The sequence below is a fragment of the Boleophthalmus pectinirostris genome, unplaced genomic scaffold (genome assembly GCF_026225935.1).
Source record: "Boleophthalmus pectinirostris isolate CB_2022bp ecotype Guang Dong unplaced genomic scaffold, ASM2622593v1 HiC_scaffold_15, whole genome shotgun sequence".
Lineage (NCBI taxonomy): Eukaryota > Metazoa > Chordata > Actinopteri > Gobiiformes > Gobiidae > Boleophthalmus > Boleophthalmus pectinirostris.
In genome coordinates, this window is record NW_026571070.1 from 15,929,911 (window position 1) to 15,956,414 (window position 26,504).

The following is a 26,504-nucleotide window of genomic DNA, read 5'->3' on the forward strand; positions in this document are numbered from 1 at the left end:
TAAATCTTGTGGAGGTATTTTTAGCAATTGAAATAAATTATAGAATAGATTAGATTCAACTGTGTTATCATTACACTTCAGAAGTTGGGAAAATTAAAAGTATGTCATCAGAAAACTGCAACTTCATAACAATAAGCTACTCAAGTAAATATAACTGAGAAGAAGTGCAATAAAGTGTTACTATATTACTATGTGTATTTACAATGTAAAATATCGATTAAATATGTAATTTATAATAAGACATACACATTTTCATATTTTATTAGAAACATAAATTGGAAATACATAATCACATTTTACCATTTAAGAATTAGTTATTCTTATTTAGACAGAAAATGTATGAATACAGCACATATTTGCCTACATGAGAGTAAAAGTAAAGTAAAAATTCCTTGTCATCACTATATTTAGATGAAGGGCATCCAAATCCAGTATTTATTTCTGCTCTGATGAGTGCTGTGGAGACAACATTTCAAATACATATTATTCATGGAAAATCTCAATCTTCACTTCATAAAAATATTCTATCCGCATGAATGTTTATTATGGGATTATGTCAAGTATTTATTTTTATTTTATTTATATATTGAACTTTATAAAATACAAAAACAAAAAAGGCATATTCTCAAATGAACTAGGAACATACCTTTTTTACAAGTGAGGAAAATGAGTAGTAATATTAAATTGCACTACCGTTATTTGTGTTGCTGGTGAAAATACTAGACCACAAATTCAGTGAATTTGGGCCCGTTTTGAATTCGCAAAATAGTTTCTTACTAGTACCATCATTTTTGTAATAAATTGTTTTCTATTTTAAGTTTTGACATTCAACTCTAGACCGAACTAATCATCTTCCCTTTAGGACACCATTGTAACTTGTGAAGACTTGCAGTTTTACCTTGAGTATCCGCAGAGCTCTAAGCATTTTTGGTGTTGCTGGTTTTTCCTGAAAGAGCGTCATTCCTTTGGGTTTCTCCTCGGCTTTAGCCCCGGTAGCAGCTTTTGCCTTCATAAGTTTCCTATAAAATAACATAAAAAATATATTTACTATCAAATATATATGTATATATATATGTATTTTTAGTATTATTATTTGATGTCATTTACCTTCCTTTCCGAGCCAACACTTTCTGAGATTCAGGATAATGGACCAGGATATCGAACAGGTCTTTTTTCTCAAGTACAGAGAGATTAGCGAAACCGTGGGCCTTTACATTGGCCGTGCGTCTGTTTCCTCCATCTTTAGCAGACTGCAGTAAACTAGAGTAGAGGTATAAGTCTATGTTAATGGTTTTATATTTAAGTAAATGTGAATTGACTTTATGTAGAGAATTAAAGACCTGATTTCTCCAAACACACATCCAGCCTTCAGAGTCACAAACACGATGCTGTTGTCTGGTCCTCCCACCACCTGCACTGCTCCACTCTTTATAATGTACATCTCTTTACCAATGTCGCCCTGGCAACATAAAAAACAAAACATTTATAAAATACTGATAAAATTGTGATAAATTACTTTACTTATAGAGTATAGCATCAAATGGCCTATTATTGTCCTAAATACAACAAGAAAAGGTTTCACTTAGAGCTATTTGACATGAAGATAATGACTTTTATTCCTCCAAAGAGCTTAATTACATTTCATAGTACAGCTTGGTCTTAATGATTACATATTATTTATTATCCTTATTTGGTATGGGAACGCCGTGGGGTCCCACCGGAGCAGGAGGTGGAGGAAGTGTCTGGTGAGGGAAGTCTTATACTTGAAGTCAGTATTAGTCTAAAGCTCACTCACTTTTCTGACCACAAAGTCTCCTGGTAGATAGATGATGGACTTGAGCCGAAGCAACATGTCCACTAACATCTGCTGGTCACAGCCCTGAAGGAAAAACAGAAATACAATACTGTGTGAGTAATAGATACATTTGGTTTGTTTGGGCTGCAGTGCTTTTGGACCACCTTGAACAAATCTATCTTCTGGAAAGTTGCTAAATTGATGTCGACTGCAATGGCCGTCTTCATCACCAGAGGCATTTTATCCAGCAGCTCGGACTCATCTGAGGACAAAAGAAAAACAGTCAACAAATAGACAAAAAAACTTCAAGAAATAATTGTTTGGTCAAAATTACCCAGCATGCCTTGCGCAGCCCATGTGTAGTTGTACCACATGCGGACTCTGTTCTGTACCATTCTGGGGATGTGGTACGTGTTCATGTATTCCACGCAGTCATCCATAGACGCTCTGAAGTATGTCTGTGCGGCTGTGGCTGCTCCAATCACATCTCTCATCTGTTAAAATAAACCACTTTTATGATAGAGCTGTATTTAAATTATACTCATATTCATACATAATATCAAAACAGGGATTGTTTGTCTCTATTATGTTCTAAACTACTATGTTTTTATACTCCATCAAACCATTATTAGTATTTGAAAAAAAATCTTACATTTAGACAATCGACAATTTGACTATTTAACTTAATACCTTGGGGTTTAGTAACATACATTTAAAAAAGTCCTCATGTAATATTTTATGTGTAAATAAGCATTTTTTGTGTCAAAATTGCTACAATTGCACATATTTGGAACATGTGAATCTGAAAATGCATAGCCAGGTTTAAATTTCTTATTCCTTTTGCTGACATGAGACACAATACATTTACATAAGAGAGGGGTCTTATTTTCAGTAAACTAGATTTTACAAAAAAAAAAAAAAATCTTCAAAATGAAAATATCCTCAACCAGTTGAAAAGTTACAGAAGTATATCTAACTCAATAAATGTAACAAACTACTAACCATGCATCTCTGTTTTTGTACTAAACTGTTTTCACACTTAAACACTTAAATATTACCATTTGAAACCATTTGTCCTCTGACCTGTCCAATCAAACTAGAGAAGACAAAGACCCCAATGAAGAAGTTCAGCATCTGGAAGGAGATCTCATAGATGTTGGTGGGCTCCGGGAGACCGCCGATGTTAATCAGACTACGCACTGCGAAGTAGTAACACCGCAGGTATCTACAGAGGGAACGCACAGGGCACAAAACACAGATTAATGCAATTATTCACACAGAACAAGAAGTACACTTAAAGATTTAGGGATTTTAACACAGACACCTGGTTCTGTCTGTGGAGATGTTATTGCTCTACCTGAAAAGTTTCACAGTATGGCATTAAATGTATCTATCTTGCATTTATTGTCCAAAAGTCCCTTGATAAACATGCATTCTTACTCTCAGCCGGATCATCTGTACATGATTCCATGGAGATAGATAAGTTTAATGCAAGCATGAAGACAAGTTTAGGAGTTTCAATCTATTTTAATACAAAGCTCATTGGTATCAGTATTGGATGAATATTGTGATACTTGGCATATACAAAAATCAGTGGTATTGCTCATCATACTAGACATTTCATTGATATTCTTCACTTTATTAAAGCTACCATCTGTAATTAGATTGGCTGGCCCACCCCGATGTATTCTCACAGAACAGCTCTAGATACTGACTATGTTACTGCTGTCTGATAGTGTGACCAGAGAGCACAGATCCTGAACAAAAGACAGGTCAGGGCAGGGGGGAAAAGCTTCACCTGACATACTTCTACTTACGCTGTTCCTTTGCCGTCATAGACCCAGTGGGTGGTGCCGAGGCCCTGGAAAACTGAGGCCACATAGTAAAAGCATGCGTTAATATGGAGCGCGTACAGGAGGTAGCCAGTAGTCCGAGCCACTCTGTGAGAAATATAAATAAATAAAAAATGTACTATTTATACATTTAAGTAATTCCTCAAGTAAGATTAAAGAGATAAAAAGAATTACCTCCAGATATAAGCCTTAGCCATGATACTCTCAAGACGATCGCTGAATTCAAAGAAGGAATCGAGCTGAGAAAAAGAGAAAGACATTTTATACAGTATAAAATGATAATAACCAGTGATAATATGTCAGTGTATTTTTTTGTGTTGATGAGACAGTTGTCATGTTTAATTGGGGACTATCTGATGGACCATTTGATATTGTGAGGAAGGATACAATACTATTAATATAGAAAATGTTGCCTTACTCTGATGAAGCGGTTGAAACGATACCCAGAGGAGAACTCAAACTGCAGAGTGAGGAGGTCAAATGGGATGATACTGAATATGTCTGTCTACAGAGGGGGAAATAAAAATGAATAAAAACATAAAAAAAATAGGAAAAGATAAAGTCATATTGCTATAAGGCTTGAAAAAGTCTTACCTTAAATTTGGGGGATTTACGGTAATGTTCTTTGGTCAAAACTCTGTCTTTCTGTAAAGATAAAGATTGAGTACAGAGGAGAATCTGCCACCTGCATGTTTTCAAATTGATTCTATTTCTTTGCCTGGAATGTTCAACAGTATAATATTAGAAGAAAATACTCATCTGCTTGTCCTCATATTGTTTATAAATAGATAAGTTTAATGCCATACTGTGAAACATTCCAAAAAGCACTTACAAGTTATCCTTTAAAGAGATTTTTTTATTTTTTTTTGCATTTTGGATTTTAATTACAAAATGTCTAAATTCAAATATATCAGGTTGGAGTTTTTTTGTTGTAGATTCTTATTTTTTTGGACCTACAATGATGTCTCCAGCTTTGACGAACTGAAGCCTGGGCTGCCAAATGATGATGTCAATGACGTTGATAATGTCACTGACGATGTCGAAGAAGATCCAGAACGGGTTTACGGTGGCGTTATGGAAGGGGAACGCCAGACGAGCCGTGCACAGCCACACGTTATAGTTATACGCCACGGCAACAAACGCCATCCATGAGATGTACCTCCGATCTAAGGACAAAAAAAACACAGTAGAGCTTTATTATGGAGAGTTCTGGGTTGCTGCTGCACAATATTTTCCAATTATTCGTGGGTTTCAGCTTGTTGCTGTAGGTGACATTTTGAGAACTTTTCATCATTCAAAAGATGTACAATTTTGTCGAAGTTCTTACTTTTTCATCATTCTGAAACCAATAGAGGCAAAGTCCAACTTAAAAACTCAACCCAACTCAAAGTCTAACTTGCATAAATAATGTAATGTAAATCAATTTAAAGGAGCTCCTATTTTAGACCAATTTTTGTAGAGGTTGTAGTAAAAAACCAAAATGAGGTGATTCAGTACATAGATATTTGTCATGATTTGAGATGAGTAAGTCATCCTAAAGAAATAGTTCCATCTTTTCACAGTATTATTATATTATACATTACAATGATCCCTCTAAGACAAAAAAAGTTCTCAGATTTAACCGGTCTTGGTGCTTGGAAAGCCTGTCAAGAGCCGTACTGCACCTGGGGACACATTTCCAGATCTTGAGCTAGACTTGTTCAGGACTACCTTAGCTGGAGGACTTTACCTATTGTGCATATTTAGACTGATGTGGGGAGTTCTTTGAAAAAGAAACTCATCCAGACACAGGAACCTTCTTGTTGTGAGACCACATGTTCACATCCCTGTGCACGTGTCTCTCACCTGTGAAGGGGTCTATGGTGGAGCCCAGCACATTGTCCATCTTGGCCTCGATGGGGTGGAAGAGCACGTCAAAACAGTGGCAGTGGAATTCTGGGAGGATCCTCTGCTTCCTCTTGGCCTCTGCAGCCAGCCTCTCTTCTTCTGCTTTTTTCTCCGCCTCCAGTCGCTTCTCTTCATCTTTCTTCTTCTTCTCCTCTGCCTTTTTAGCTGCTTCCTCTGCTTTCTTCTTGTCTGCCTCCTCCTTAGCGATGCGTTCCTCCTCCTTCATTCGAATGTAGTCCTCCTTCTTGTAAATGGGAGCTAAAAACAAAAAAAGTCTTCAGTTTCTTTTCACGATTACTACTTCAAAATTACTACTATACTGCTAGTATTATAGTAAAGTTGTTTTCTATTCTAGGGATCCTTTTTCTACTTCTTCTAATACTCCCACTATGACAATTATCAACATTGTTGAAAATGTTTTACATTTTAGCCCTATGACCTGTAGTATGATTTTTTAATATATACAAGTGGAGGTAAGTGGGCAGGGATCGGGGGGAGAATTGAAATTTCTTGAGCTCTCAAGCTTCGAATGCAGGATAATACAAGATTAATCAAACATGAACTAATTGAAATACAAATCAATCAATATACACTTAAAATACAATGCTCTTAAAAGTTAATTTGACTCTATACAATGTCCCCTTTAATATTGATGTTATTCCTGTACTCACTGACAGGTGGAGTGATTTCTGGAGACGTGGCATATGGATCTATGACTTTGTCTTTGAGTTCCTTTGTTCGTTCTTTCAGTAATTTGGCCACAGCTCTGAGGTGGTCATCTGCGAAACGGGAGTAGACCACGGGAGGAGGAGGGGGAGGCGGCTCTTCACTGAAAAGAAAAATATATACGGATTAAATAATACAATACATGCATAATCTTGTCCATATATTAGACCGGTATATGGAAGCTATAAGGGATAGTAATAGAAATCCTCACAGAAGAAGTTATTGGTAATAAACTGTATAATTTTAATTCAGGCTACAGTATGTTGTGTTACCAAGCCAAGTTACAAGTCAGTTCTTTATGGAAAGACAAACCAGCTCACAATAAGAATACATGCTTTTTTTTCTGTTATTATTAAAATCACATTTAACTGAATAAAAGCAAGACAGATAGTTTTAATGCCATTTAATTCCAAACAAAGCAATAATATCTCCATGCAGACAAACAGGTGGTGGATGAAACCCTCACCAGAAAAGTAGCACAGTGAACTTTTAAAGAATTAAATCACCTATGAGCAACACACAATGCTAAAAAAAATAACTGAAATACCAAATGAAATTAATTAAAACAATAGAAACCAGCATATCACATTCTAGATATGCTATTTTCAACATGGTAGAGTTTAAACATCGTAAAATCAACAGCTGAAGAAGCAAGTTTGATTCAGGCCTAGAGACAACAGTGTTATTACTATATGTGATCACTGTGGGTCACAAATACCTCTAAGCCTCTAATCTGCTTTTCCCTCTTTAGCCTCAGACAGTCACATTGTGCAGGTGGATGCTACAAAAGCCAGTGTTCAGTAACAGTGAACGTAAACATACTGTATATATAATAAGGGGCATTGAGTTTGTAGTGATGGGTTCAGCTGTGTATTAGTGTAAAGTCAAACTCAGTTTAAGAAAAATAAGCTTCATATTCAGTGGCACAAACAAAAATACTCTTTTAAACATGACATCTGCCTGTTTTGACACTTTCTGACACTGTTTTGACAGACTTTTGAGGACTTTTGGATATTCATGAGATCTAATATTTGGACTGTGTTAATTATTGCACAGAAAACCCTGTTCGCTGTGGTCATACTACTTCCGCTTCTGAATATCAAGACCATTCATAGTACAGATACCTGCTCAAATCTAAAATTAGAATGAAGAAGAATGAATGAAGTCATGTATAAGTGTAGATAGTGCCTCATACCCGTTTGCCTCCTCTGGGTTTGCAGCAGCAGGAGCTCCAGGGGCAGGTGCAGCGGGGGCAGGTGCAGCAGGGGCAGGTGCAGCAGGGGCAGGTGCAGCAGGGGCAGGTGCAGCGGGGGCAGGTGCAGCGGGGGCAGGTGCAGCTGGGGCGGGTGCAGGTGGGGCAGGTGCAGCTGGGGCAGGAGCTAAAACCATAAAAAAAACCATTGAATAAAATAGCATGAAACAAAAGAACAAACATATGATCTTATTATAGGCCTATGCGCTCTGGAAATCATTAGCTCAACACTAACAAAGACCAAAAATAAAGTTTTTTTGAAATAATCTACAATTTATTTATATAGTCACAACATTATTTGGTAAAATTTGACTCATAAAGAAATGATTTTATATATAGATGGTCTAATTATATTCCATCTGTCTGTGTTATCAGGTGAAGTCTGAGGGCCGACCTTGTTTTGGCTCTTCTTTTTTTGGTTCTGTCTCATTTTCTTCTTTTTTCTCCTCATCTTTTTTCGGGGGCTCATCCTTTTTCTCTGGAGGCTTTTCTTCCTGTTTACAAACACATTTATAGTTTAAAATGAGGCTGTGCAATTAGGACCACAGCTAATCCTCTATAGCCAGTAAAAGCATGTGGTTTCAAGTTCAGACTATGGAGGAAAAATACAAGTAAATAAAATAAGATAGTTATAGTTAATAGAAAAATTAAATTCATTTTTATCATATTGCACAGCCCAACTGAAAAGAACTACATTATTATTATAAGTCCAGTTCACATGCATTTGACAAAGTCTTTCAGATATAAATAGTGATCAATGACACTTGGGCTCTCTTCCAGACATGACTTATGTTTGGCTCCAAGTGAATTTACAGGATGCTACTGATGCCACTCAGAGTTTTCAGTATCACAAATAACACTGTTTATATTATTAAAACTATATCATATTCAAACTGTAAACACCAAACAATAAAAAAGTTACTTGAGAGAGATATATTTAGAAATTTGGAAGAGCAAATCAATCCTCCAACTTACTTAAATGCAGACAGAACCTACTGTTGTTTGTTGTTCTAATATATTACATAGATTTATTTATTTATTTATTATATTTTTTTCTTAATACACCACCAATTTTAACTGAATGAAATCCAAATAATAGCAGTAGACTTAGTGGTAAAAATCTTTTTTTTTTCAATATTAGATGTTGGTAATAGTTTAAGTTATACAATAAATTATACACTTTTCCAAACAAATAAGTCTGGTTAAGGTACACACTATAAATTATACTAAAAGTGTGGGTCTTACCCTTGTAGGTGGAGGCGGGGCTTGTGGCGGGGTCTGGGTGGGCTGGAACAGCTGCTTTAACCTGCTGAACATCGTCTCCAAGGGTAGTAACCGTTAGGGGCTACAGTAATAATAACAACAGCCCTTCTCTCTTACCCAGAATCTCCTGTTTGCCCCTGGACCTGTCCCGTCCTCACCTCACTCCAAACACTGAGCCCATTAATTCTTTAGACTCATTAATTCCAAGTAGGACACACCCACTTGGCTTCAACAACAAATGTGACTGGGATTTGTAATTCAAATGTTAAGAAAGGTTTAAAAAGTCTATGAGCGGACATAAAATAAAAAGAATGGGCCAGTTTTTTTTTTTGTTTTTAGTAAAGAGTGATTTGGTAATATTGGAAAAATGCAAATTAAAATTAGTAAATTAAACAATGCAACTGTAAAATTGCGTACAAAAACTAAAGTTTACCTATTACCTAAACATGAAAATACAAAAATAAAAGTCAATGTTGGGTTTATTTTATGATCAGATTAAACAAACAATAATGCCAGCATTACTTTTTTTATACTATACAACAGTGCAGAGTCATTTCAATCTGGTTTATAAATACAGCTACTGTGAAATATGCTTAATGCAAATAAAGTCCAGTGGTATTGTAACACAGTTTGAATTCAGAAATATACAGACATTTAGATACAATTTCCCTATGTACAAAATGTGCAGGAAAATAATACAACCAAAATAAAACACTCCCAAAAAGGAGCACATAAAGTGTTATAAATGAATATATGGTGTCCAGTTCATGCTTTTGTCTGAAAATGGGAACAAAACAAATGTGACTATTAGCTGCAGTGAATTTTCAGGATAAAGCAGCATTGTAAAGAGAGAAAAGAGACATGTACCTTGAGTTTGTCAATGATCGATTTGTTGATGGTTCCTCCGATGGCACGCAGCAGTTTGGGTGTGGCGGGCTTGGGTCCAAACAGAGCCAGGCCTTTCTTCTTCTCCTCCTCTGCTTTAGCTGCAGCTGGACCTTTGGATTTCATGAGTTTTCTGTTTTCAAGAAAAATAGAACTAGTGAGCAAGGCAATTTAAATTATGAATTAAGTTAATGAATGCCTCTGGTGTCATTACTATTATGCTGCATATTTTTCATTTATCAGTGAGAAATGTCTCTTTCCCATAAACTGTATAAAGAAGTGGACTAAGGCAGTATGACGTCATCCATAGCATTCAGCTCCAGTCATAAATAAAAAAAATAAAGACACCAGATCATGTAGAGCAGGTCAATGAGAAAGGACTGACAATTTATCAATACAAAGCCCGTGCTCACTTCCTATTTGGAACGTGGGGGCTAGTGGGTTGCTATGTCCATTTATATATACAGTCTATGGTCTTGCTCAGGGACACAACATCTGTATACACTCATGCCTGGTTTGATTCTTGAGGTAAGTGAAGAATCAAACCAAGCATGAGTGCATACAGATGTTGTTAATAGAGACATATGCAAATGTGTACCGGTACTCTGCTGCTGCTGACGGTAGAAGGGGTAGAAACAATAGCCCAAGTAGTAGTAGTGGTAGTAATGGTGGTAGTAATAAAGATTTTCTTCAGTCTCTGATTAACTCACCTTCCCTTCCGGGCCAGGACTTTCTGTGACTCTGGATAATGGACCAGAATATCAAACAGGTCCTTCTTCTCGAGCACAAAGAGGTTAGCGAAGCCGTACGCTTTGACATTCGCTGTTCGCCGATTTCCTCCATCTTTGGACGACTGCAGCAGACTGTGAAAAAAGTGTGAAATGTTCAGAAAATCAGGTGTACAGAGGTTACTTAGCAAGAAGCTATGACTATATTCAACTATTATAAAACAACGTAAGTGAAGTGTGTGAACTTAAAATCAACACACATACTTTAAACAGGCTTGTATTAAAACTAGGCTGTTCATACCAGTCTTCTAAAATATTTATACATTTCTGCATATTTTTTTCAATTGTGCCAATTCAACACACGATACTCAATTTCTAAGCGATATGGGAGATATTCTTAAAATAAAAACTGTTTATCTTTCAGTATCACTGAGACTATAATCTGTCATTCAAAAATATAATATTTAGATTTGAATGGCTCGTGAATAGGTTGAATGGCCAAACCGTGCTTTATTTTCTGACCTGATTTCTCCAAACACACATCCAGCCTTCAGAGTCACAAACACGATGCTGTTGTCAGGTCCTCCCACCACCTGCACTGCTCCACCCTTTATAATGTACATCTCTTTACCAATGTCGCCCTGGACAAATACAAGAGTGTAAGCCATATATAGTACTCAAAACAATTTATATTTAAGAGTTTATAAAGCTTTTGTGTAATTAAACTCACTTTTTTGACCACAAAATCTCCTGGTAAATAAATAATAGACTTAAGTCTCAGCAACATGTCCACCAACATCTGCTGGTCACAGCCCTGAAGAAGATAATGAATGAAATACAGTCAAATATGAAAATACAGGCATAGTGTTGTTGACTAAAATGAGGAAACCCCACGATTTTAATGATGCCAGGAATATGTGTGTGAGTGTAATTTAGTGGGGTTTCATATATTTAACTGTACCAATAAAATTTGACAATGATTAAACATATATTTAATAAGACGGACATGGCCCTAAAATAACATTATAGACTCATAAGAATTACATTTAAATAAAATCAACACCAAATTCAAGACATTGATGTATTTCCAGTAAATTCATATTTTTTTGGATGTTGATCACTATGTTTGTTTATAACTGTTTACCTTGAACAGATCGATCTTTTTGAATGTTTCCAGGTTGATGTCTACAGCGATGGCCGTTCTCATCACAAGAGGCATCTTATCCAGCAGCTCAGACTCATCTAAAATCATCACATCAACCACAAACTCAATGAAAATGCAATGAGGTAAAACAGGCTGCAAATTTTCCTCATATTGATCGTTAACATTTTATTTTATTTAGACAACAAAGAGAATGTGTGGCATGATATAGATGATACAGATATTATGCCACAATGCAACATTTTTATTCTTTGTGTCCTAGATGTTCATGTGACAGTGTCTTGTGACTGGTGGCTGGTCCATTTAAAAGTGCCTTGCATCTTTTTAGTCCTTCTTACCCAGCATGCCTTGTGCGTCCCAGGTGTAGGTGTACCAGGTGCGGACTCTGTTTTGGACGAGTGAGGGGATGCGGTTGGTGACCATGTACGCCACAGTGTTGTCCATGGAGGTTCGGAAATATGTCTGACCAGCTGTGGCAGCGCAAATGACGTCCCTCATCTGAGACACAGAGAAGCACAATGAGAAATAAAACTGGTATTTACCTTATGTTTTTATGTTGACAAGTGCTGCTGTTATTCATGCAAAATCACTGGTCTATTTTTATTGCAGACAGAGACAATAAATATATTCTTTCAGTACCACTTTATAATAACTACACCTTAATTAGCCTTAATAGCATGAACAAAAACATTTTAATGAACAAATAGTTTATTAATAATGATTCACAACAAAAAGGTTGGGGTTAGAAGTTGGGTTATGTTACGGTGCTGATTAAGTAGTTACTAAACTGGATAAAAATGTGTTCAAAATTATGAATTCATGCTTTATTAAGGCTATTAAAAGTGTAGTTATTATTACTCTACTTTCTTATACATATTAAACCTTTTATGACAACACCAACACTTGCGTATTTATCTGTTCACAATAAAACAATCTTTTAAAGGTCTCATATTATGCTTTTTTACAGCACTGATAATGCTTGGATTACGTGAATTAATTGTCACTTTTGCTGCCAATTTTGTAGAATTGTTGATCAAACCTTAACTTCTTAGGTTCTTTTAAAAGACCATTCAGTAGGAGGTGTATTTACCTGGTTGACACTACTACAAAAACATGATGAAATTCTCAGAAAAGCTGAGTTAACGTAATATGGGACCTTCAGGTACATTACAGTTTCAAACTACAATCACTGAAGCTTTATGTTAGGCAAGTAACCATGGTTAAACTAACTACAGAGACAGTAAGGACAGGCTACGGTCAATCTGGAAATCTACGGATGTCGATGGGAGGTTAGCTGGTGCTACAGATTCTGGGCCCCTGTCTTTTACCTGTCCGAGTAAACTGGAGAACACAAAGACCCCCGTGAAAAAGTTAGTCATCTGAAAGGCAATCTCAAAGACGGTGTGGGGCTCGTTAAGACCCCCGATGTTGATGAGACTGCGGACGGCGTAGTAGTAACAACGCAGATACCTGAGGAGAGGGGGGGCCAGTTAGACGAGGAGAAAAGGGGTAAGTGACGAGTGGAAAACTATGGCTGGGTTTGGGGTATTTCCCACTGGCATGAATTGGAGAGTGTTGTCTTTGTTCTTGAGTCATCTGAGGGTATAATGCTCCCTACAATGGAAGCTTTAACAATACATTCATGTGTTTATGTGTCATGGTCTCGCACTAATGGGGAATAAACCTCTCTTGCATTATATTTCCATAGTCTCTGGCCTCAATATGTAACTTTTCTGGTGCAAGGTCCCTCTTCCGCATGCTTGTTTCCATGGAGAGGATATTGCTTTGCCTAGAATGTTTCACAATTTGGCATTAAACCTGTCTCTGTAATTCCTCAATCGCTCAGGTAGGTAAGTTCCATCACAAAAGAAAATTAAACTCTGTCAAATGGACAAAAGTTTTGAAGTGAATATGTTTCAACACTCGTCCAAGTGCCATAGCTTTTTCAGTTTAGCATTACACTTTTATTTCCATGGAGACAACCGGTCAAATCTGTGGAGACTTTACGAAGTCACTTTAAGAATGCATGCTTTTAAGTGTTTTTAGGCAATAAAACACCTCTAATTGAATCAGTCCAAGAAGTTTAATGCCATACTGTGAAACATTCCAGGCAAAGAAATAACATTTCCATGGAGACAACAGGTAATGAACCCTCCACCAGAATAGTAGTAGTACCTTTATTTAATATTTCCACACACTGCCATTCAGCTCCTTGTTCAAAGCTTGCGTTACAAATTTACAGACACAAGCCAGGCCAATGACAAAGCACAACACAACAGTTAAACTACCTGCCCAAGAATGACGGACAGAAAGAAAGCCCCAAAAAGGTAGTTAGTCATCTGAAAGATCTGTCCGAACATGCAGTCAGGAACGGGCAGCTCAGCGATCATCAGCAGGGACTTCTCCGCATAGAAGAAGCAGCTGAGGTAACTGCACCAGCACCAGCACAAACACAGTTACATTGTGGATATGTGAAGGCCACAATGACATTTATGTTTTAAATAAATTGTTATCCTGTCTCAACAATTTCTCTACTGCACGTGTGCGTGGGAGCAACACATAAAGTACACTACATAACATAACTTGCTATGGGAAAGATTCATACATTTCTGAAGGCCGTGTATTGTGTTGATCTTTTAACACCAATTTTAAGTAAGAATAACCATTTTTCTGAATTCAATTTCCAGGAAATTATGTGATAATATTCCAACATCCAGGTGACGTAATTTCTATAATATGAAATGTCCACTAGCCTTTTGACCACTTCTCCCACAATTTTGTCTTACGAGATCTTGTGGCATGAGAGTATGTCTCATCCTTAATATTCACTGTCTGTATTTTATATAGTTTAACAAAGAAAACAGTTTTTAAAATGGCAAACAAATGCTGTAGTGAAATACTGCAAAATATTATGTGCAATGTATCAATTTTCATACAGTATATATACAGTATATATATAGCAAATAGTGACAATAACATATTGAGCCATGTCTCTGTCATCAAATCATGAGGGACCCTGTGATTTTCAGCTTGTACTCTCCTGTACTATTACCAGTGTATTTAAAGGAATGAAGATGTAAAATGCAGTGTATGTAGTGTATATTGACTTACGCACTGCCCTGTCCAGAGTAGACCCACTTGGTTTTCCCAATGCCCTGATAATCTGAGGCCACATAGTAGATGCAGGCGTTAAGATGGAGCATGAACAGCAGATAACCAATGGTGCGGATCACTCTGACAAAAAAGGATTTAATTGCACTTGAAATAACATGTTTTTATTTTTCAGTTTGTTAGCAAAGACCTACCTCCAGATGTAAGCTTTCGCCATTATACTTTCCAGACGATCACTGAACTCAAAGAATGACTCTGCCTTGAAAACAAAATAGGTAAGTACAGTGATTAATTGTTAAGTATGTTGCATTTTATATCTGATACAGAATTAAAATGTTAGCAGTGATTTTGCATAAAACTTACCTTCAGAAGACGATTGAATCTGAAAATGGATTTGAAGCCAAACTGGTAGTACAACAGGTCAAAGGGCATCAGGGACAACATGTCATACTGGAGTTACAGGAGACAAAAAACTTTATTTTACTTTCTTACATTTTTTATTATTTAAATATTTTTAATAATATGGATGAAAAACCTATAGAAGGACAGACAACTAAGTAACTGGTGTGGTAAGTTACCTTAAATCTGTCTGAGTCTCTGTAGTGCTTTTTGGTCATCACTCTGTCTTTCTGAAATGATACAGTATTTAGTTAAAACCATTGCTATTTTACAAACCACTACACTGCTACATAATAATATCTAGCAGGTGTTAAAATGGTCCAGAACTCAAATTTGAGTTTCATTCAAAATAATGAATTAAGACAACATAATCACGACGTGATATGTTTTTGGCAGTGTATTTCTTTAACACAATTCAAACTCACTATGATGTCTCCTCCTTTGACGAACTGTTTGCGAGACTGAAAGATGATGCTGTCTGTGAGGTAGATGAGGTCAGCAATCACGTCCACGGCAAACCAGTATTTAATGGCCCCCTCCTCATGGTATGGGAAACAGAGCCGTGCGGTCAGGAACCAGATGTTATAGTTAACGGCTATGGTCACTAGACTCAGCCAGGCGATGTACCGGCGATCTGCAAGGATCAAAGGTACTCATTAAAAATATGACACATACTGAATAGGACTTACAGGCATTAGACTTGTATTTAGTATCAAATTTAAAAAAAGAACACTTGTGCATCAATCTTAAAGGTGCCTTGTGTAACTTTACCTATTTAGCTCCATGGAGATAATTTTTTCCTAGAATATTCCACAGCAAATGTTTAGATGTATCTATCTCATAGAGACAAGCAGGTAACACCAACAGGTCAAGTTATAAATCACATCTCTGAATCTGACAATCAGAACCACTCACTGTACACAGGACTGTTTTTCATTGTATTTTAGAGCAATAAACACTTCCAACTGAATAAAAGCAAGATATATAAGTTTAATGATATACACTGTGGAACATTCAAGACAAAACATCTCCATGGAGACAAGCAGACCAGCAGGCAAGCCGGAATTTTGTCTGTCTTGGACCCAGGATTGACATCACACTTTTTTTTAGTACCGATGATACTTTTACTGTAACTATTACTTTTACTCTACAATTGCCCAAAGAGAACACACTTATAAACTACAGACACACTGACAGAGTGTGCATGTTCTGCATATTCTTCCAAAACAATCCACAGTTGAATAAATGAGTATGCCCTGCCTTCTATCTACACTTCTATCTAGTGGTCTATGCCAAATCACAATAACATTACAGGGAACTCCACTCCAACACACATGCCAACAATGAGATGATGCTACAATAGACAGACAGGTAGATCTCAGTATGTTATTACCTGTGAAAGGGTCTATGGTCGCTCCGAGCACAGAGTCCGTCATGTCCTCCACTGGCTTCAGCCCCATATCCACAAAGGACCAGAACGCCTCCTTGGCCCTGATCTTGAGTGGGACTTTGGGCACCTCCTTCAAGGCCTCCTCTGCTTTCTTCTTCTCCTCCTCTTCCTTCTTCTTCTGCTCTGCTTCCTGTTTCTTTTTCTCTGCTTCCTCTTTCTTCTTCTTCTCTGCCTCCTCCTTCTTGATGCGGTCCTCCTCAGCTTGGCGTTTTCGCTCCTCAATCACTCTGGCGTACTCTTCTTTGCCCAGAATAGGAGCTGAAGGAACAAAGAGAAGATATGGACCTGTTTAGTTATTTTAAAATTACTACTTTGTAATTGAGTACACGGTAATTCATAGTAGACTAACATTTTATCCTTGCAGCAGTTCATATTATTGTTGAGGTTTTGCCACTGGAAGATGATGGATAATGTCTTGTAGAAAGTCGTCATTTATTTACAGCAAAGAAATACTTTTCTCAGAAATCTCTGCAAAATTTATTCGATCAAAAAACTTTTGCCCATTTGACATATTTGAATCCTACCTGGACAGATTTAAAAACATCATTTATTTACATATTTGTGTTTTCAGGAGGCAATTAGAAGGCCAAAATATAAAGTTAAACTAAATGTCTATCCGAGAGACCATCTCATATAGTTGAATGTGATGAGACATGTAAGAACAGATTCTGGAAAGTTAAGGTCTTAGAGAGTAACTGCAATAACATTGTATAAATCGAGTTTGGAGTTGTGATAGTTGTGTGACATATTACATCCCTTACGGCCAGTACATCAAAAAAGGCTAGTGATTATTTATTTTTATTATTTATTATTATTTTTATTTTATTATTACTCAATTTTATTATTTTTATGTATTTATTTATTTATTTATTTTTTGAGAGAGAGAGTGATTATGTATATAAATTTGACTTACCAAGTGGCTGTGCAGGGCAACCAAAAGAAGGGCAGGCCTATATCGTTTGTGGGCGCGTACTTCAACTTGGACTAAAACTAATCTAATCAATCAATAGTCAAAAATACTGACTGATCAAACTTTGACTAAATTCATCTTATTCATGTTTTCTTCTTGTTTTGTTACAACTAAAACAATCTCAGTCCTCTAGTCCGCTGTACTCACTGATAGGTGGAGTGATCTCTGGAGAAGAGGCGTACGGGTCTGAGGCTTTCTCTTTGTAGATCTCCAGTCTTTCTCTCATGAGTTTGACGATGGCCCGGAGCCGATCATCCGAGTATCTGTTCACCACGATGGGCGGAGGAGTGGGGGGTGGGGCCGCTTCTTGGCTAAAAAGTTTGGGGAAAAAAACAATAGTAATATTATTTTTTTTTTTACTTTAGTATTATTATTATTAACAGTTTTACAAATACTTAGAGTTAGGAAAAAAACAAACAAAACAACAACAAATAAAATAAAATAAATAAATAAATAAACTTAAATAAAAAGTAAATAAAAAACAAACAAACAAAAAAACTGCCTATTCAATTGTTCACTTGCTTATAAAATCAATCAGAAGTGGTTCGATATTTCCATTATGACAAACGAATGCGTCACAAAATTAAAAGTGTCATCAAAGAGTTGAATCTTTTCACTCATTTACGCATTTGTTTCTCTAATGCCTCCTGGCGGACATCTTCACGCATTGCATGTACAGGAAGAATAATGTTGATATACAGTATTAACATACAGTACACTTTAGTTGAGGAACAGTTCCAATTCAACTTGTAAACTTAAGTGAAGTTTATGTATTAATAATGTCATTCATCAGAAAATAATAAAACAGAACAGTCTTCCTTTTCACCCATGTGTTCTCTTAAGTGTATTTTATTATTTATTTATATTTTTGTTGCCGAAATACATAATTGAAATTGTATGGATGAATAAAACAAATTACATGAAACCAACTTCTGTCTATAACTCCAGCTCCAAACTCTTATTACTGCAGTCACCCCCAGTCTCTCTCTTTAAAACCTTCAAATCAGGCAAGAAATCTCGGGGTAATAATGGACTCAGAACTTTAACAGCCACATCAAATCAATAACATCTGCAGCCTTTTACCATCTAAAAAACATAGCAAAAATCTAAGGTTTACTGTCTAAAGCAGACTTGGAGAAACTTATCCATGCGTTTGTCTCCAGTAGGTTAGACTACTGTAATGGTCTGCTCACTGGTCTCTCCAAACGAGCTGTGAGACGCTGCAGAACATCCAGAACGCTGCAGCTCGGGTCCTTACTCGAACTAGGAAGTACGAGCACATAAGTCCTGTGCTCAGGTCTCTGCACTGGCTTCCTGTGCCTCAGAGAATAGACTTTAAAGCAGCTCTGCTTGTGTACAAGTCTCTCCATGGCCGAGCACCAAAGTACATCTGTGACATGTTAGTGTCATATGAACCATCTCGCACTCTGAGGACCTCAGGGACCGGCCTCCTGCTGGTGCCCAGAGTCAAGACTAAACAAGGGGAGTCAGCGTTTCAGGTTCATGCAGCTAAAACCTGGAACAGTCTGAACATGTGAGACAGACTCTTCTGTGACGCTGTTTAAATCCAGACTCAAAACATTTCTGTTTAACTGTGCATAATAACTGAAAGGTTTTCATTCCGCACTCTTCTCTCCAATTTATGTCTCTCTTTTTTTTATTTTAATCTTCATGATTATTTATGTTTTGATTTGTTTTTATTATGATTTTAATGTATTTCTTATTCTGTAAAGCACTTTGAATTAATTACTTTGTGTACGAATTGTGCTATACAAATAAACTTGCCTTGCCTTGCCTTGCCTTATTACTATAAATGACCTATAATTTAATTCTTTATCAGCACAAACATTATATAAGTGTACATCTATTATGTCTGAGTTTCACTTTTGACAATAGTGGATCATCTTCACCTGTCATTCTCATACTTTTGCTGCTGTGATGGGAGCAGTGCCCTGAGCTCCTTTGGGCTTAAATCGGAAAATCCTTTAATCCACTTTGCTCTTGTCCCCCTGTTAATATGCCTGTTGCACCAGACTGGACAGCGATCTGGCATCACTGGTCCCTCTCTGTTAGCTGTCAGCCATCTTGCCAGCCAGTCTCATTAATTACACTTTGGGAGATTTGTTTAATTCTGGTTTGAGGTGTCACTTACTTGGCAGGTCTGTATTTGGATTGGAAAACCTCTGTAAGAAACTGATACTAAGATTAACACCACTGTTTCAAATGCTATTTTGATTCAGTTTAAATGTTTACGATTTGACAAAAGCTACATGTAAACTAAAATATGTAGTGTAAAGACTTACCCCTCTGGTGCAGCTCCAGCCGGGGCCGCCCCTGAAACAAACATTCATCAAAACAATAACACAATCCATGAGTTAAAGGGCCAATATTATGCAATTTTGTGATCTATGTTATAATGTTGTTTCCTCATCAAAAACAAACCTGGAGTGGTGTTTAGTTTTATTCACACATTTAACACACAAATCCTGCATATTTAGATGCATAGGTCTTCTCTCAAACAGAAAACACCGCCCATTTTTACTGAACAGAAGATAAAGTGGTAAGTGTTACGTTCAAAACTACCACTTGATGACATCACAAGTGGGAAAAAAGCATTTTGAGCTTTGGAGATTAAGACAAAATGCTCTTTTTTGTAATTTTTGAGTTAACACAGGTTCACTGAAAAATGTGTGAATTAAGTAAAACACAACTCCAGGTATGTTTTTGATGAGGAAGCAGCAATAAAACATGTCTTAAAGCTTAAAGAATCTATTTAGTGTAATATAGAACCTTTAAATTGTCTCACGACTTCATCAAGGAAGTAAACAACACTTTGCTAATGAATACAATTTAATTAGACATAGCCTAATGAAAACTAAAGAAAAAATATGTTTGGATAATATTCAGTAATTTTAAAAATAATGGTTATTTCTGCTCTACCAAATAAATATAAACACCAACAAATGCCAAGTTTACAATTATTAATGGATCATTACAATTCAATTAAAGGAAACAACCCCATTCTGTAACTCACACTTTGAGTAAGATTGTGCTCTAACTAACTTGTTTTTCTGTTTCAGTTTAGATTATGTACTATTTATTCATTTATTTATGTAAAAAACAAAACCATACTATTAAAAACTGTTTGTATCACTGTTAATAATATAAAATAATGTACGTGACAATAAGATGATGGGGACAAGTTGTGATGAAGCAGAAAGAATCTTCAATCAACTTTTTAACAACCTTGTACTTTTACTTTTACTCAACATTTTTACTGAAGTCGTAGTACTCTTATTTGGTTACTCTTCCCATTGTAACTAAGTCTAAAAGTTATAATTAATAATACTTCATTAGTTAGTTTAATAATTTGTACATTTGCGTTTCTTGCACTGCTCCTTCAGGTATGATTTCTCATTTTTTGTGTCTATCCTTTGAAAATTTTGTGAGTTTCTGAATATCATTCCAATTACATTAACTTCAAAATTATAAATGAATCTTACATCTCGATAGTTATTCTTTAAGTAACTCTTCCTTCAGTTGTACTTTTCCCAAATGCTTTTTACTCTTTATTTCTTAAACCACTACTTTATACTTCTAATTGAGTATTGATACTTTTTTACTTGGTTACAGACTTTAATTACTCTACTCAACTTTATTTTCAGTGTAGCCCGTGTCATGTGAGCTGTTTACACCCAATAAACATATGAGGTTGATTCACCGTTACACAAACATTCAGCTCTGAGCTCTGAAACTCTCCTCAGAACTGCCATAGAAACGCGTAATTGGTCCCAACTTTGTTCCCTGATTGTTCATTTGTGTGGCCTCCTGGTGCCTTTGTTTCTGAACGTCGATATTTCTGCCTTGTACAAAACTGATTACAGCCATTGAGCTCCTTTTGTTTGTCGAATACATAGAGACCGGGCCTTTTCACCACCTGCCCACATTGTTCAAGAGGCAAATGAGCGTATTCAGGCTGCGTGTGTGGAATTAGGGGTCTGTGTGCGCCCCCACCAAGGCATCGCAGCTCTACTCGAGGCATAGACGATGAATGGGCACTTACCCGCTGGTGTGTCCTCTTTCTTGGCTGCATTTGGCTTCTCGTCCTGCAACAACAAATCAGCACCGAGCTTCATCAGAGGAGCTGGAGCTGAGCCACTAAAGCAATATTTGAATTTGCATTTTAAGAAGATGTTTTTGATAAATGGTTCTCCTTGTCTTTATGAGTTTGAGAAGTCCGAGAACTACTGGAATTAACTTTGTAGTATTTGTGTATCATGACTCAGGGATACGTTCATTATAAGAGTTTAAACCTTAGAGATTTTTTGTTGTAATGTTATAAAATATTTTTATAGTGGCCTTCAACTAGTTATACCAGAATAATAACTGTATATCTTTGCCATAAGTCTGCTATCTGCTTTTCTACGGGGAGATTTTATGGGTTTGACTGTGATGTTCCACAGTTGGGCATTAAAGTTACACATTTATTTAACTAAAGGTGTATTTACTGCTCAAAAACCCTTGAAAAACACACCTTCTCACTGTGAGCAGGGTTGCCTCTCCGCAGATCTGATCTGTAACCTGGTCTGGTGACTTTTCTTCATGGCAAAGTTTAAAAGGCCCATATTATTCTATTTGTTATAATGTTGTTTCCTCATCAAAAACATACCCAGAGTTTTGTTTTGCTTCATTCACTCACTCATGTTTAACACACAAACCCTTGTCTCAGATGAAAAACACTCAGTTCCACTTTGTGATGTCATGTGGTAATACAGGAAGTGCTCTATTGTGTTTTTAAACTCCATACAACTTTCTTCAAATGTGTAAATGAAACAAAACACAACTCCAGGTTTGTTTTTGAGGGGGTAACCACATTATAACATGGCTTAAAGCTCACAAGAATCTATTTTGTCTAATAATAATAGGACTTTTAACCAAAGTAACAAGCAAACCAATAACATGGAGGTTTGAAGGTGGTGGATCCTTTGCCAGAGTTATTTAAACGTATTTAATTGCGGTATACCTAAGATGGAAAGTGCACAAACTTCAGAAAGGGCACATGCATGTTTACAGTTATGAAAGTTTGTTTATAGCTGCTGACTCGGCGTTGACATTGAAAGTACCTTGCATAAGCTATACACAGCACTCAGCTTAATTCATTAGTCACACAGCCAAATGAAACATAATAAACATGTCTTACCTTGGCCGCCATCGATGGACCTGTGACAAGGCCCTCTGGCTCACCTACAGCTCAAACTGGGGTCTGCATTAGAGTCCACTGTTCACTGGCCCTCCGTGTGTCCCTCTCTGCTCCCTGTAGAAGCACATATAGATCCTTATGGTGGAGTGGGCTTACTGCTTTTAGCCCTGTAAGACTAAGACTGTCCTGGAGCCCGCCCCTCCTCTGACATAAGCCCTTCACCTCCTGGATATAGGATGGACCATGAAAGGGGCAACTAGAAATAATCTGCAACAAAAGGTGAATAGATATTAGGATCTACCAAATGACTTATGCATTTTTCGGTGAAATTAATTATTCCTGATTGATTACAACTGTATAAGTAGTAATTATTTTTGCAGTTCTTTTGTTTTTTCTCTAAGACATCATCTAGTGGTCAATAGAAACATTACAGTATGTCCACTAAGTTTTTTTCAGCAATTAATTAAAACTACAACTTGATCCTGCATGATTCCATAGAAACAAAAAGTGTGATCAGACTTCGGAACATCCTCCATGGAGAAACTATAGATACATTTTGTGCCATACTGTGGAAAATTATAGTAAAGAGTCTGGTTTGAAATGATGCAAGCCCATTCAGGGCAAAGACGCATATTTTTCAATACAATAAACACAACCAAAATGAAACAAACAAACAAACAAAAAACAAAAACAAAGACATGGCCTTATTTAGTGTATTTTTTTCTAAAAAGTTACATACTGTGGCTTTATGAGACAATGTGCATTTAATTCAGGGATTATATCTCTCTGCTGATCACAGCTCTGTGTGCAACACATTTCCAGCACGTGTCTTAATGTGAAAATTAAAGGAACGACTCAACAATGACTAACTTTACAATGGTGGCCACAATGTGTGACTTTTTAGCCTTAAAGTTGTTGCTCTTTAAATAATGAACCTAAAATTAACAATAATACTAATTTTATATAGCTTTTATATTGTGGTTTTAAAGCATTGTTTCCAAAAGACTGGGTCGCAAGAGATTTTTTTGGGGTTGGCTTGTCACGATCTGCATGTAGGTCTGCAATATACTATATACAAATAAACTCTGCAATACGCTATATGCAAATAAGCTACTTGCGAATACCTTTTATTGATGGTTTAATTACTGTTTTTCATTGTTTAAAACTTGAATAATACTAATTGTTCAGAGAGACAAGATCACTCAGCAATAAAATATCCTCATTAATGTCCAATAATGGTCAAATCCACATTTATTTCTGATTTACGAATAATGTCTACTGACTTGGGTCGCAATTGTGGCTTTTAAAAAAGTTTGGGAAACACTGTTTTAAAGTATGACATTCCAGTACAAAATTTCCACCATTTATCCAGGTTTGGGACAGAGCAAATAGCACCCTAAACGATGTGTCCCTTTAAGTGATTTACAAATGACACATAGTACGTCACATGCGTTTTTATTGGCAGTTGGTTTGTCAGCAAAGTAAATAGTTTTCATTTGAACAATAACAAAGCATTGTTTTGTTCCCACTCGAATGGCCTCTTGTAGTTTTAATGTTATTTTAATGCGCTTACATTAATCTTGCTGTATAATCTGTCAGCTCAGTGCTTCTTAGCCTTTAGGCCGGTTAATTCCAGTTTGATCAATCGTACCAGATTACTTTATCGGGGACACACAGCTGCATGTCTTCAATTAAGGCTTTTCTATTGTGTTTAGTTTTGTCTTTTGTCTTGGCATTTTTGTCTAGAACTGTCACACAAAAAGTTGCTAAATTACTGCTGAAAAGAGGAACAGAAAACAGAAAATGACTGAATCGCATTGTGAAATTTGCAAATTGCTAAATCTTTAACAAGTTTTGAAAAATTGCAGTTTTTTAATGGCCCCATATTAGGCAATGTTCTGATCTATGTTATAATGTTGCTTCATCATCAGAAACATGATTCGAGTTGTGTTTTGCTTCATTCGCACTTGTTTATCACACAAATCCTTATCTCACACAGAAAACACTCTACAGGAAGTGCTCCATTGTGTTTTTAAACTCCATACACCTTCACTAGAATCATTTGGACTTGCCAGGAATTGCCCATCTGTACTGAACTAAAGGTAAAAAGAGCTGTTACCTTGAAAACCACAATGTGACCTCACAAGGTGAAACAGAGCATTTAGAGACAGATTAATCATAAAGGATTACTCAAGCATGTGTGAAAGAAAGAAAACACAACTCCGGGTCTGTTTTTGTTGAGGTAACAGCATGGCTTAAAGCTCACAGGAGTCAGTTTGTGTAATACAGGGCTTTTGAGGGATTGCTATAATTATTTTTATAGGTACACTGTGTAACTTTCTGTTTAAGGGTATGCCACCTGGTATAACGATGTTGTTGCTTTGCCTGGAATGTACCACAGTATGGCATTAAAGTTGTTGAATTATGTGTGTTTTTGTGGATCAAAAGTTCCTTGAAATACATGCATTCTTACTGTGAGAAGGGTTGCCTCTCCACAGATCTGGCCAGTAACTTAACTTGACCTCTTACTTTTAATCCTATAATGTGTAAGATTTCAGACAAAGTTATTAGATTTCTATGGAAAGAAGCAAGGTGGTTATTATGGCCCCAGACCTTCAGTTGTAATTTGTTTTGTGTGCTTTGAATAATTTTGCTGGCTGTTCTGAATCCTGCTGTGGGTGCCCTGGTCTGTGATTGGTGGAGTAGTTCTACACCTGGCCAATCCTGCCTCACCTCCAGACTCCTCCCCCTATTTAAGGAGATTGCCAGCACCTGTTCGGAGCTGCTGGCCTTGGTAGCAAGTCTGCCATTTTGTGATTGTGTGTGTCTAGTTCTGTAGTTTAGTTCTGTTTTGTGCCTGTTTTAATTTGGTCACTCGATTCTGTTTGTGGGTTTATGTGGTTTTACTTTGGGGCACTTGTGTATTAGTTTCGTGTGTGTCCCTTAATTAACCACTCGTTTTTTTGTAAGCCTGCGTGATCCGTTTTGTGGGACAAAACTGTGTAACTGTGTTGCATTGTTTATTAGTTTAGGGTATTTTCTGTATATATTTTAGTCTGTTTTCTTAATTTACCTGTTACATCCCTGTTAATTACACATTATTTAATTTATTCCATTTTACATCTTGTTTTTTTTGTTACCTCCCTCACCCCAACGAAGCTGGGTCTTAACAGTGGTGTATAGCCAAGCCTGCACTACCTAGTGGCTCCACTCAATTTCCTTTCTCTCCAGTGACTACATCAGGAATCGGAATACACTGGAGGGTTTGCAAGAACCCTGAAACTTGTACACAGCGCACCGGCCAGTCAGTGAAGAGCTGTGAAGCCGTGACGTTATACTCAAGCCCCTGTCTGGGTCCCTTTTGTGGTACAGCACAACAGTAAACAAAGCGGTCGAGATGGATGTAGATGAAGCCATACATTCTGTGTTGGCAACGATTCCCGAAATGGAGGATTTAAAGCTGGAACAAAGAAAATGTTTGGTGAATTTTATCAAGGGGAAAGACTTTATTGTCCTTCTTCCTACGAGATTTGGCACATCACATACGTCACGACCAAATAGCAGCGATTGGTTAAATAAAAAAGTACCTATTGTCGAGTGAAAGAATCCTAATGCTGTGAGGTCAGACGGTTTCGACGAAGTGAAACGGCTGATGAATCAGGCTAGGTGACGAACTCTCCAGCAGAAAAAGTTACGTAAAGTGATTTTCTAACAACTATTTCAACCTATTTCTGCTGGTTTTTTCTTATTATTTATTATTTCTGTTAGAGAAGCTACAGATAAAATACTATAGATGCTGTTTACTCATCCAGACCTTCATCCT

General features: G+C 36.7%; 2 protein-coding genes across 2 annotated transcripts; both read right to left on the minus strand.

Annotated features, from left to right (window-relative positions):
* Nucleotides 1-364: 364 nt before the first annotated feature.
* Nucleotides 365-8,830, minus strand: cngb3.1 (cyclic nucleotide gated channel subunit beta 3, tandem duplicate 1). The gene is made up of 18 exons (XM_055151260.1): nt 8,759-8,830; nt 7,908-8,007; nt 7,457-7,640; nt 6,207-6,364; nt 5,494-5,793; nt 4,606-4,814; nt 4,243-4,293; nt 4,067-4,153; nt 3,823-3,887; nt 3,613-3,735; nt 2,879-3,020; nt 2,130-2,289; nt 1,960-2,057; nt 1,796-1,879; nt 1,341-1,459; nt 1,108-1,260; nt 899-1,019; nt 365-456 (listed from the first exon to the last, which is right to left on the minus strand). The coding sequence occupies exons 1-18, from the start codon at nt 8,828-8,830 to the stop codon at nt 436-438; spliced, it is 2,247 nt and encodes a 748-aa protein (XP_055007235.1). The 3' UTR covers nt 365-435.
* Nucleotides 8,831-9,534: 704 nt separating this feature from the next.
* LOC110165555 (cyclic nucleotide-gated cation channel beta-3-like) lies at nt 9,535-22,693 on the minus strand. The gene is made up of 18 exons (XM_020930758.2): nt 22,682-22,693; nt 21,545-21,587; nt 19,785-19,815; nt 17,629-17,792; nt 16,455-16,769; nt 15,487-15,695; nt 15,241-15,291; nt 15,026-15,112; nt 14,857-14,921; nt 14,663-14,785; nt 12,880-13,021; nt 11,890-12,049; nt 11,534-11,631; nt 11,120-11,203; nt 10,912-11,030; nt 10,372-10,524; nt 9,644-9,794; nt 9,535-9,553 (listed from the first exon to the last, which is right to left on the minus strand). Exons 1-18 carry the CDS (start codon nt 22,691-22,693, stop codon nt 9,542-9,544), a joined length of 2,019 nt encoding a protein of 672 aa, XP_020786417.1. The 3' UTR covers nt 9,535-9,541.
* Nucleotides 22,694-26,504: the final 3,811 nt, after the last annotated feature.